This window comes from Eumetopias jubatus, unplaced genomic scaffold, assembly GCF_037043125.1.
Source record: "Eumetopias jubatus isolate StellerSeaLion01/CBP00866 unplaced genomic scaffold, mEumJub1_p1.0 scaffold_7, whole genome shotgun sequence".
In the NCBI taxonomy this organism is placed as follows: domain Eukaryota; kingdom Metazoa; phylum Chordata; class Mammalia; order Carnivora; family Otariidae; genus Eumetopias; species Eumetopias jubatus.
This window is the reverse complement of record NW_028274813.1, coordinates 91,903,747-91,915,845: the sequence shown is the minus strand read 5'-3', so window position 1 is coordinate 91,915,845 and position 12,099 is coordinate 91,903,747. Positions and strand designations below refer to the sequence as shown.

Here is a 12,099-nt window from a genome sequence, read left to right as displayed (position 1 = left end):
CAGCTTATCTGCCAGGTAGAGAACAAATTCCCCCCTTCCTCTGCCTTTTTCTTCTATTTGGGTCCTCAATAGATCAGAACAAGCCCCATCCACACGGGGGAGAAAAATCTGCTTTACTCAGTATCCCAATTCAAATGCCAACCTCATGCAGAAACACCCTTACAGACATCCCCAGAAATCATGTTCAGTCTCCATGTCCATGTCAAGTTGGCAATTAAAATTAACCATCATAGGGATAATCAGAATTAGTGATCCTCACACTGAGATATAGATACATGCCCGTGGTGATAAATGAAGACATTCCGAGGGATATGGATAATATTAAAGGAATTGATGTTTAAGAAATTGGTTTCATGGGCACCTGGGTGGCTCAGATGGTTAAGCATCTGCCTTCGGCTCAGGTCATGATCCCAGGGTCCTGGGATCGAGTCCCACATCGGGCTCCCTGCTCCTTGGGAGCCTGCTTCTCCCTCTGCCTCTCTCTCTCTCTCTCTGTCTCTCATGAATAAATAAATAAAATCTTTAAAAAAAAAAAGAAATTGGTTTCCTAAGAGTGATTTTATTTCATATTTCTCTTACTTCCATCTTCTTTTTGTCTTTCTTATTTCTATGTTCTTAGAGGATATCTCATAGTTGTTTCTACATACCATGTGCACTGGGGAATTGGACACTTAGAAACTAAGGCCAGTAGAGTCAAACAGTTTTAGAACAAAACCTTTAAAGAAAGAGGTACAAACAGTAGCACAAGGCCTGAGCCATGTCAGGAAGTGACCTAGCTCACACTGTGTGCTCCACAGGAGATGTTCAACAAATACAATGAGTAATTGGATGACTGATTAATTAAACATTCTATTATGAGAACATAGACCTCCATATTCTCCACTTCCTGTAAGTATGTAGTAACAGCACTTTGTCTTAATCTGAGAAAACTCTGCATGCCTGAATCAAAGATCAGAGTTACATCTTTAGAATCTGGCCTATCAGAAAATTAGGTTTTTTTCTTCAACAAATATTATTGAATGATTCTTACATATGTGTCATCGAGCTAGGATACAGGTGAATAAGATAGGTAAGGTTAGGATCCTTGGATGTTTAGTGGCAGGAGGTGAGGGGATTGTAAGTAAGTAAGTAAGTTAAGTAAGTAAGTAAGTAAGCTGGTAAGCTGGTAAGGTGGTAATTAGAGTGAGAGAAATGCTGTGATAGGGAATATACAGTATACAATGGGAGCATATAGAGGCAACATCTAAACCAGATTGGCTGTGCTATGAGGAGGAAATAAAAGAATTCTTGAAAGAAGGAATTTACAATTTGAGGCCTGATAATGGACATTTGAAGAGGACAGGAAGTAGGCTAGAAGTAACTAGAGATAAAACTGGAAAAATAAGATGAGATTAGATACTAAAGTATTTGGACCTGTTATGAGAGCATTAAGAGCCACTGAAGGGTTTGAAGTATAGAAAAGAGCTAAGGATCATTCTTACTAAAGTAATTTTAAGGAAGTGACTGTTTAGCTTTATTACTGGAGTCTCAGCATCTTATCATTTTAAAAGAGTTGATATGACATGGTTATACCTCTCTGCCTTTGTTTGAGTATTCTCTTGATCTACAACACCTTACTAAACTTCTATATATATACCCTTCCAATTCTTCCCACAATACTCAATTCATATTCTAGTGCCCCCAGGCTTTTCAAATATTCCCCAACTGGTGGTTAGATTCTACCACGGCATAGTGCTTTATTTGTACCACATTTTAATCAGTAATACATTGCTGCATAACAGATTACCCTCAAATTAATGACTTGAAGGAACAATAAACACATCATTTCTCATAGTTCCCAGAGTCGGGAACTTGGGAGTAGCTTAGCAGTGACTCTGTCTCAGAGTTTTTCATGAGGTTACAAAATGTCAGTTGGGGCTGCCGTCATCTGACATCTGGGGTCGAAGGATACACTTTCAGGATGGCTTACCCATACAGTGGGCAAGTTGGTGCTCCCTGTTGACAGGTGTCATCTCCTTGCCACTTGTACATCTTCACAAAACAGCTTAAGTGTCCTCATGGCATGGCACCTGACTTCCCCCAGAGTGAGTACTCTAAAAGAGCAAGGTGGGGGCCAAAACATCTTTTATGACCAAGCCTTAGAAGTCTGACACATTGTCATTTTCACAGTATCCCACTCATCACACAGGTCAGCCCTATTCATTGTGGGAGATTACACAGGGGTGAGAATACCAGGAAGTGAGGAACATGAAGGGCCCTATTGGAGGTTGGCTAACACAGCAATTATAATATTTATCTTCATTATGAATTCGGCTTGTGTCTATCTCTGTTCCACTAGATCAGTGTTTCTCACCCTTTTTTTCATAAATCCACTATGCGGTCTTTTTAGACATGTTTTTCTTAATTGTACCCCCCTCATGAAATTGTAATGTTTATTTATGTACCATACGTATATCTGTGCTTTATATATAAAAAGAGTAGTATTTTTCTCACACACACACACACACACACACACACACGCCCCGCCCCTTTCCCCCCCCCCCCCCCCCCCCGGGAATCAATTTTCACTTCCATGAAGTAACTGATCACTCCCTTTGATGTTGAGAATGCATGCAAGTCTGAGAGCTGAAAATCTGAGGGTGGGCTGCCTCCAATCTTCCTCCAGGGAAAGAGCTGGGGGCAAGGGTGGGGGAGGGGGTGGCAAACTCCCTGCAGCCCACACACACTCTGCCAAGGCAAAAACGTTTCTCCTGTCTTTCCTAGGGAGACGTCTGTCACTCTTTGGAATTCCGTTCTCTTGGTTGCCTACCATGACCTCAGTTCTCTGATGAGTTTTAAAAATTATAGTTTTGCAGATTGTCTGGCTTTTTCTTGTTAGAATGGGAGTGACATTCTCTTGTTGCTTTCTACATCCTAAAAGGAAGTGGAACTCTTCTTTTTCAGTTTCATGAAAATAATCAAAGGGGTTTCCATGCACTAAGTGTCCTGAGAGTGTCTTCTACTGCCTTCTAAGGCAATGTCCATAGCTTACAGTGCTCACGCATTTTCTCATTTCTTTAGAGTTTGCGTTGTTTGTGGTCATTTGTATAGCTGACATTTACTGAGCCCTTAGTATGTTCTAACATTGTTTTACATGCATTAGTTCATTTCGAACCACCCCTGACTCCTCTCTTTTCTCTCATGCCCACATCCTATCTGTCAGGTGATCCTTTGGCTCTATCTTCAAAATACAACATTCCTTTAAAAACTAAAAATGGACTTAAGAAGGGCCTAGCAATTGCATTTATCCCAGAGAAATGAAGAGTTATTTTCATGGAGGAACTTACACACAAATGTTCATAGCAATTTTGTAGTGGTCCAGACCTCCCCAGATGTCCTTCAAAAGATGAATGGACAAACTGTGGTGATGAAGGATAGTTGGAAGAAAGGCAGGCACGGACAAGGGGGGCACTGCCCTAAGAGGAAACCACCCTTAAGAGGATTTTATGCCACCCTGGAAGGAGCCCTTCCTTCTTTCCCACGTGATAGATAGATGACAAAAACCTATTGGATGACAGGAGCAGGGAGGGTTAATCAGATTAAGACAGCCCTCCAACAAGCCCATAAAAATCCCTAGACATAGAACCTCCTCTGGGGTCCCCTCCGTCTTTGGGAGTTTTGTATTCTATCATTCAGTAAACTTTACTATCACTCAGTAAAGCTTGCCTTGCTGCCCACTACTCTGTCTCGTCTACTCCTTAATTTTTCAAAGCGGCGTGACCAAGAACTGCGGGCACCGAAGGAAAAGAAATCCTGTAACAGTGGTACATCCAGATCATGGGGTGCTGTTCAGCAATGAAGAAGAATGAATTGCTGGTACTAGCAACAACTTGGATGAATCTCCAGGGCATTATGCTTAGTGAGGCCAGCCACAGGGGGATACATACTGCATGATTCCATTTATGTAACAGTTGTGAATAACATAATTATGGAGCTAGAACTGCAGATTGCGGGGTGTCAGGTTAGGAGTGGGATGGGAGGGGTGTGGCTATAAAGGGGTGACATGAGGGATCTCATAATACAGTTGAGTATCTTGATTGATTGGGTGGTTACTCCAGGCTATACATGTGACAAAGTTGTATAGAGCTACACACAAACATATACACAAATGAGTGCATATATAACCGGTGAAATCTGAGTAAACTCTGTGGATGGATTTTGTTCCAAGGCCAATTTTTTGGTTTTGATATTGTGCTGTGGTTATATGAGATGTTGGGTGGTATAAGGGGAAGAGATATTGGGGAAGCATATTTGTACTTCTTTGTGTATTTGTAACCTCCTACAATTATTTTTTTTAAAGATTTTATTTATTTATTTGACAGAGAGAGACACAGTGAGAGAGGAAACACAAGCAGGGGGAGTGGGGGAGGGAGAAGCAGGCTCCCCACGGAGCAGGGAGCCCGATGCAGGACTCGATTCCAGGACCCCGGGATCATGACCTGAGCCGAAGGCAGACGCTTAACGACTGAGCCACCCAGGTGCCCCAATTCTACAAAATATTCTATTTAAAAAATAATTCTATTTTTTAAAGTAAAAAATTCTAAATACACAAAGAAAAAATCTAAGAGTTGGTGCAGTGCCATGCTTTTTCATTTTTTTAAAAATCATGTATAACACTTCACTTTGTGCTTTAAACAAAGTGTAGCAGTAAATGTTGAATTGTTGCAAATAACTGGGCAAAGATAGGGAGGAGAATGAGTATGTGATCCAGTGAGAGTGGGAAGTAGAGATGTCATTGACCAAAATGGAAACAGAGCCCCTATGGGAAAGAAGTGAGACAGAACTTAAGGAACATTTTCTGAAACACTGAATTTATCCATCTTGTTCATCACTGAACATTAAAGAGGGCTGTTTCTGATATACTCTTAGGAACTCAGTACTTTTTTTTTTCATGAATAAATTCATTCCCCAGAATTGATTTTTCATGAATAAATTCACTAAAAGCATGTGTGAACTTCAGGGCTTCTGATAACCTGTGAATTAAATAATAATTTTCATTAGTTCAACTAAAGAATAATTATATTCCTCATTTCTAACTCTAAACTAAATGCTCCAAGGGGCACCTGGGTGACTTAGTTACTCGTCTGACACTGGATTTCAGCTCAGGTCGTGATCTCAGGGTTGTAAGACTGAATCCTGCGTGGGGGCTGGGCATGGAGCCTGCTTAAGAGTCTCTCCCTCTTGGGCGCCTGGGTGGCTCAGTTGGTTAAGCGACTGCCTTCGGCTCAGGTCATGATCCTGGAGTCCTGGGATCGAGTCCCGCATCGGGCTCCCTGCTCAGCAGGGAGTCTGCTTCTCCCTCTGACCCTCTTCCCTCTCGTGCTCTCTCTCTCTCATTCTCTCTCTCTCTCTCAAATAAATAAATAAAATCTTTAAAAAAAAAAAAAAAGAGTCTCTCCCTCTGCCCCGCCCTGCTCCTGCTCTCTCAAATAAATAAAAAAAATCTTTAAAAAAAATAAACTTGGGGCACCTGGGTGGCTCAGATGGTTAAGCGTCTGCCTTCGGCTCAGGTCATGATTCCAGGGTCCTGGGATCAAGCCCCACATTCGACTCCTGGCTCAGCGGGGAGCCTGCTTCTCCCTCTCCCTCTGCCTCTCCCCCTGCTCATGCTCTCTGTATCTGTGTCTCAAATGAATAAATAAAATCTTAAAAAAAAAGAGAAAAAAATAAACTAAATGCTCCAATTTAGCAAGAGTTTGGGAGATCAAGTGCCATGGAGCTATTCTTATTACCTTTCTACATCATCCAAGCAAGGGGTGAAGCACTTGTGGGTACATAAAAGGCCAGAGGGAAAAAAAACTCTCTTATCTCATTGTATTTTGATTTTCCGGTTCATCTCCACCTTCTAGATTATAAACTCCCTTCAGGTAAGAAGTGTGTAGGCCCATCTGAGATCTAGAAAATAAACATTTATTGAAGGCATGCATAAATTAGAGAAAATCCCTGCCCCAAGGTGCTGATAATCTAGTCAGAAAGCTATGACACATATAATAAAACTTTTTTTTTTTTTAACCTTGGTCCTGCTGGACCTGCCAGATGGGGAAGGAATACAGAATACTTGAGGAATGTTCATAAGCATGGCCAATGCTTGTTGGGTAAAACAATGGGCAGTTTTGTTGGAGAGAAGATCCTACTTCAGTGAACTGTGGATCATAGCCTTTAAGTTATATTCTGAGTGAAAGAAGCCAGACCCCCCCCAAAAAATACATATTGAATGATTCCATTCTGTAAAACCCTGAAATAGGCAAATTAATCTACAGCGACAAAGCAGATCAGTGCTTGCTAAGGGATGGGAGTGGGGAGGAACGGGATGGAGGGAGTACAAAGGGAGGGAAGAAACGTGGGGGGTGATGAACATGTTCACTGTCTTGATCGTAGTGATTTCATGAGTGTATACATATGTCAACACCTGTCAAATTGTACATTTAAATATGTGCAGGTTATTGTACATCAAGTATTCCTCAAGAAAGCTGTTTTTAAAAAAGGGGTGCAATAGAGTCAGGTAATAGAGGATCAGAAGGACAAACTTTTTCCCTGGGAGCAGAAAGGTTATATGTGAAAAACAAGTTAGTAAACTAGCGCTTAGAGTCAAACCCGGGACTTAGCAAAGGAAAAGAAAAAGCAGAGAGGCATGTATTAGACCCGGGAACAATCCGCAGTCTGGTTAAGGTGGGTAGTGTATGCATTGTCTGTGCGGGACATCTCTGGAGGGAATGGATGGAGGCCACAGTTAAATTTGGGAGAATTTTTTTCTGGCAGAAACAGAGGAAGCTGGAGGAAGAACATGATTTGGGGTGAGAAGATGATGTGGCATTTTGGACGAGGAGAGTGAGACCTCTAACTAACGCACATAGAAGCGGCTGGGAAACGCCGCAGCAGAGCGTAGGCAGGGGCCAGGCCCAGCTAGCGGAGATGAGACCGCGCGGCAACTCCAGGCTGGATCCCAGAGGCCCGGAACCTTAACCCTCCTCCACGGCTTCCTCGACTTCCATTCCGGGAGGGGAGACACATGTTGATGCGAGTCCCGCCCCGAGATCCAATGGAGACCCTGGGAAAACACCCGACCCTTCACGGGAAGCCCAAACGGTAGGTGGGGGAGCCCGTGCCCGGCGCGTGCGCGCGGCGCGAAGGGAGCCGGTCTGGAAGGGAGGGAGCGCGCGCCCTTCACGTCACCCAGCCCGCGGGCGGCGACGCACACGACGCGCCCCTCACGTGGTCTGTCTGCAGCCCCGTCGCCGGCGGAGGCGGGCGCGGGCGCGTCCCTGTGGCCAGTCACCCGGAGGAGTTGGTCGCACAATTATGAAAGACTCAGCTTCTGCTGCTAGCGCCGGAGCTGAGTTACTTCTGAGAAGGTTTCCCTGGGCTGTTCTTGTCCGGCGGCCTCTGCTGCCGCCTTCGAAGACGCTTCCCGATAGATGGCTACAGGCCGCGGAGGAGGAGGAGGTGGAGTTGCTGCCCTTCCGGAGTCCGCCGCGTGAGGAGAATGGTACTGGACCCACGCAGGCCCGGGCAGGGGAATGGCCCTGGGGGGTTGCTGGCAGGGAAGGGGGAGGACCTGACTGGCAAGTGTGCGTCCGGAGCCCTGCTTCCTAGGGCGAAGGAGCCCGGAATTGCCTTGATGCTTCCGGACTTGCCCCGCCGGGACGGGAGTGCAGTTCGTTCGGGGGTGAGGGGCAGGAAGCAGGTAGCAAATCTGGCACGGCAGCTCGCCGCGGGAATCCCCAGAGCAGGGACCTGGCTCCAGCGAGGCCCCCTCGAGGCGGCAGAGGCACGAGCCAGGGTGTACCTGCAAGAGCCGAGCGGCCGCAGCGCGCCAGACGCAGCGCTCTGCCTCCAAGCTCCGCATCTCCCGGGAGCGCCTTCCTCCTGGCGCTAGTTGCTGGCAGATCAGGGAGCCAAATGCTCTGCTCAAGTTCTGCTTGGAAAGGGAAGGAGGTCTGGGAAGGAACAAAAAAGGGATAGGGGACACGGGATTGGAGTTGTGCCTTGTTTGCTTGCGCAGTCGATACTCCACAGGTACGTTTTCCTTTTGGAGCCAAACAGGAGGGATTTGACGATATTGATGGTAGAGCTGGTTTCCAGTTTTCTTTAGCAAGAATTAAGGATTTTTATTGGGGGCGCTGCTACAGGTACCGAGGCGATGTGTTACCTGGATTTATGTCGAACTTCCTCGTCCGTTGCCCTAGAGAAGGTTTTAAACCTACAGTGTGGAGTGGCGAGAGGGATTCGGTGCATTGGAGCTTTTGATGGAGCTTTCTGTTGTTGTTGTTAAAGGCCAGGAATCAGATTTGAAGATTTCTTACAAAGAAAGTAATTTAGATCAGGGACTTGAAGAGCGAAGTGTTTTTCTGGTCAGTACTTGAACTCTTGATAGGTTTCATGCAAACATCTCTCCCTCTGCTGGAGTCTGGCAGGTTTACTTTTCTCAGAAGTTAATTCAAGTGCCATACAAAAGCGAAACCACGAATATAGTTATACTACAAATAAATAGTGTGCCTTACACTATTTTCCACCTTCTATGGTAATGTAAAGTCAATAAAAGCGTCATTTTACTTTTTTCCTTAATTTTAAAAGAAGGGTTACCGATACCAGATTTTTAAATTTATTACTTAAATGGGTTTCAAGAGAATCTATTTTGGGAGGGAAAGTTGAACCATAGTGCCTTTTTAAAAAAAATTTTTTTTAAAGATTTTATTTATTTATTTGACAGAGACATAGCGAGAGAGTACAAGCAGGGGGAGTGGGAGAGGGAGAAGCAGGTTTCCCGCTGGGCAGGAGCCCGACGCGGGGCCGATCCTGGGATCATGGACCTGAGCCGCAGGCAGACGCTTAACGACTGAGCCACCCAGGCGCCCCCCCATAGTGCCTTTTTAATGAAAAAAGCAAACCGTTAATACTGACTCTTCAGTTATGTGTATAGGTTTTTTTATGGTAAATAGCGTAAATCTGAACACACCATTTCACTATTTTGAAAAACATTTTTAGACACCTTAGAAAATGGGAATCAAGATGATTCATCATCTTCAAACCAACTTTGTTTCTAATGACTTTCTAGTGAAAGTCTGTATTTCTTAGTCTTACCTCAGATACTCTTCTTAAATTCAGCCTCTTAATGTCTTGCTGCATGCATGTTTTGAAACCCAACCTTCAAAAATTGAGATGTGGCCTGAATTTCTCCTGTTTCTGCTGTCTTTCCATTTATGTCCATTTTTTTATAGCAGATGTCCGTCCCCCCCCAGTCCCCATATGTTTGTATACATGAGTTGTGCACTGTGGCACATAATAAGAACTCAGTGTTGATTGTACGTGCTAACAATCCTCTTGATTCTACAGGGAGAAATTCTCACTGTAAAATTTGAAATTGAGGGTCTGATTTTATTTTTTACGTTGCTTGAGTCCTGACTGTTGTGTGTTTTCCTTTACAATTTTCAATTAAATTACAGTGAAAACTGAAAACAAATTGTCCAATAATGATAATTTGTTGAGCCTTCTCAAATTTTAAATCAACATTGTGACCCAAAAGTTCACCAAAGTATGTTGTATCTACACTGTATAGTTCTTATTGTAAACTATTAAAGTATTTGCTTCTGGGGGGCACCTGGGTGGCTCATTTGGTTAAGCACCTGACTCTTGGTTTTGGCTCAGAGTCCTGGGATCGAGCCCCATGTCAGGCTCCCCATTCAGCAGAGAGTCTCCCTCCCTCCCTCTCTGTCCCTCCCCCAGCTCAGTCAACCAACCAAAAACAACAACAACAACAACAACAACAAACCAAGATACTAAAAACACAAGTTTAAAACCTGGAGTGGAATCAAATTTTGTACAAAATTATCTACCATGGCTACAGAAATACTTGTTCTATTCATTTGGTAATCACTTATTTAGTGTCATATATATATATTTTTAAGATTTTATTTGTCAGAGAGAGCACACAAGCAGGGGTAGCAGCAGACAGATGGAGAAGCGGGCTCCCTGCTGAGCAAGGACCCTGATGGGGGACCCCATCCCAGGACCCTGGGGTCGTGACCTGAGCCCAAGGCAGACAATTAACCAGCTGAGCCACCCAGGTGTCCCAGTGTTCAATATAGTCTAAGCATTGTGATAGGCACTGGAGTGGCAAATACGTGTTAGACAAGTTTTCCGCTTTCAAACAGTTTACATTCTAGTTATTTATAAAAGATCTAGTTGTTGTCAATGGAAGATGCATACATCATAAAACATTTAGTGTCTACTGTATTGCAAACACTATGGTACTTAATAGTTTTGAAAGGCAATACAGATAAAGCCGGAGGATGGTGTGATACTATTACATAGATTATTTTGAAAATATGGGGTAATCAAGAGGTAATCAAAGGAAAGTCTGGGTGGGTTTGTACAAAAGCTGATAGAAGTGAGTCTTACAGAGTCAGTAGGAATTGGAATTAACCTAGAAATAGAAGGGGCATTGAGTTGGTGGTTTTAGTCCAAGGCAACTGAACTTTAGAAGAGAAAGAGCATCCTTAATTTATTCTGGGAACTACTGTATATATACTTTATGCAGTTAGGAATGAGTGCAGTATGGGATGATATGGGGTACTGGTGGGAGTGTTACAGAGAAAGACAAAGACCAGATTTTTTTTTTTTTTAAGATTTATTTATTTGAGAGCATGCGCGAGTGGGGGTAGGGGGCAGAGGGCAGAGGGAGAGAATCTCAAACAAACTCCCCCACTGAGCACAGAGCCCGATGCAGGGCTTGATCTCAGGACCCCAGGATCATGACCTGAGCTGACACCGAGAGTTGAACACTCAACTGACTGAGCCACCCAGGTGCTCCAAGGACCATATTTCTGAGGGCAATGTATGTCATACAAAGAAGTTTCGATTTGATACTGGAGATGTTGGGGATCCACTTAAGAAAACAATATGGAGGGTGAGTGGTGTGTGTTTAAGAGAGACCCATAAGGAGGAGGCTGTAAGACTGACCAAGTGTCAAGGGCTTAAAACAAAGAAGTAGTAGAAGGAGGACAGATTGAGATGTTTAGGATTTAGAAAATTCAGAACTTGGTTACTTCTGTGGAGTAAAGTGCTTGTGTGTGTTGGCAAATGTCAGTAATAAGAACCAGACATAAAATGAAAGCATTTCGTAGTTGAAGTCATTACTTAAAATGTGCAAATGTAGGGACGCCTGGGTGGCTCAGCTGGCTAAGGGTTGCCTTAGCTCAGGTTCCGGGATCGAGTCCTTCCTCGTGCTCCTTGCTCAGCGGGGAGCCTGCTTCTCCCTCTGTCTGCCATTCCTCCTGCTGTGCTCTCTCCTTTCTCTCTCTGATGAATAAATAAATAAAATCTTTAAAAAATATATGCAAATGTAATTCTTAAAGGCAATACTTAAAATGTACATTTTTGGTTTTTATTTTTATTTTATTATTTTTTAAAGATTTTATTTATTTGATAGAGAGAGAGAGAGCAGGAGAGCACAAGCAGGGGGAGCAGCAGAGGGAGAGGGCCAAGCAGGGATCCTGTTGCGGGGCCCAGGGCTCGATCGCAGGACCCAGGGATCATGACCGGAGCCGAAGGCAGTCGCTTAACCAACTGAGCCACCCAGCTGCCCCTGGTTTTTAGGTTTTTTTGTTTTTTGTTTTTTTAATCTTTTTTTTTTTAAATGACAGAGAGAGACACAGTGAGAGAGGGAACACAAGCAGGGGGAGTGGGAGAGGGAGAAGCAGGCTTCCCACTGAGCAGGGAGCTTGATGCTGGGCTTGATCTCAGGACCCTGGGATCATGACCTGGGCTGAAGGCAGACGCTTAACGACTGAGCCACCCAGGCACCCCCTGGTTTTGAGTTTTAAATGAAGGTCTGTTGAGGCACAAGGAATTTTGGCAAAAGTTTTTTTTTTTTTTTTTAAAGATTTTATTTATTTATTCATGAAAGACAGAGAGAGAGAGAGAGAGGCAGAGGGAGAAGCAGGCTCCCAAGGAGCAGGGAGCCCGACATGGGATTCGATCCCAGGACCCTGGGATCACGACCTGAGCCGAAGGCAGACGCTTAACCATCTGAGCCACCCAGGCGCCCTTGGCAAAAGTTTG

The 12,099-nt window shown here is 44.1% G+C and overlaps 1 protein-coding gene across 1 annotated transcript in view; it reads left to right on the top strand.

Moving 5' to 3' along the window:
• The first annotated feature begins 7,642 nt into the window (after positions 1–7,642).
• Positions 7,643–12,099, top strand: part of TRPM7 (transient receptor potential cation channel subfamily M member 7) — a 118,720-nt gene continuing 114,263 nt past the window's right edge. The window contains exon 1 of the mRNA XM_088024788.1: positions 7,643–7,705. Coding sequence (XP_087880914.1) covers positions 7,658–7,705 — 48 coding nt within the window. The 5' untranslated portion in view covers positions 7,643–7,657. The remainder of the gene's footprint in view (positions 7,706–12,099) is intronic.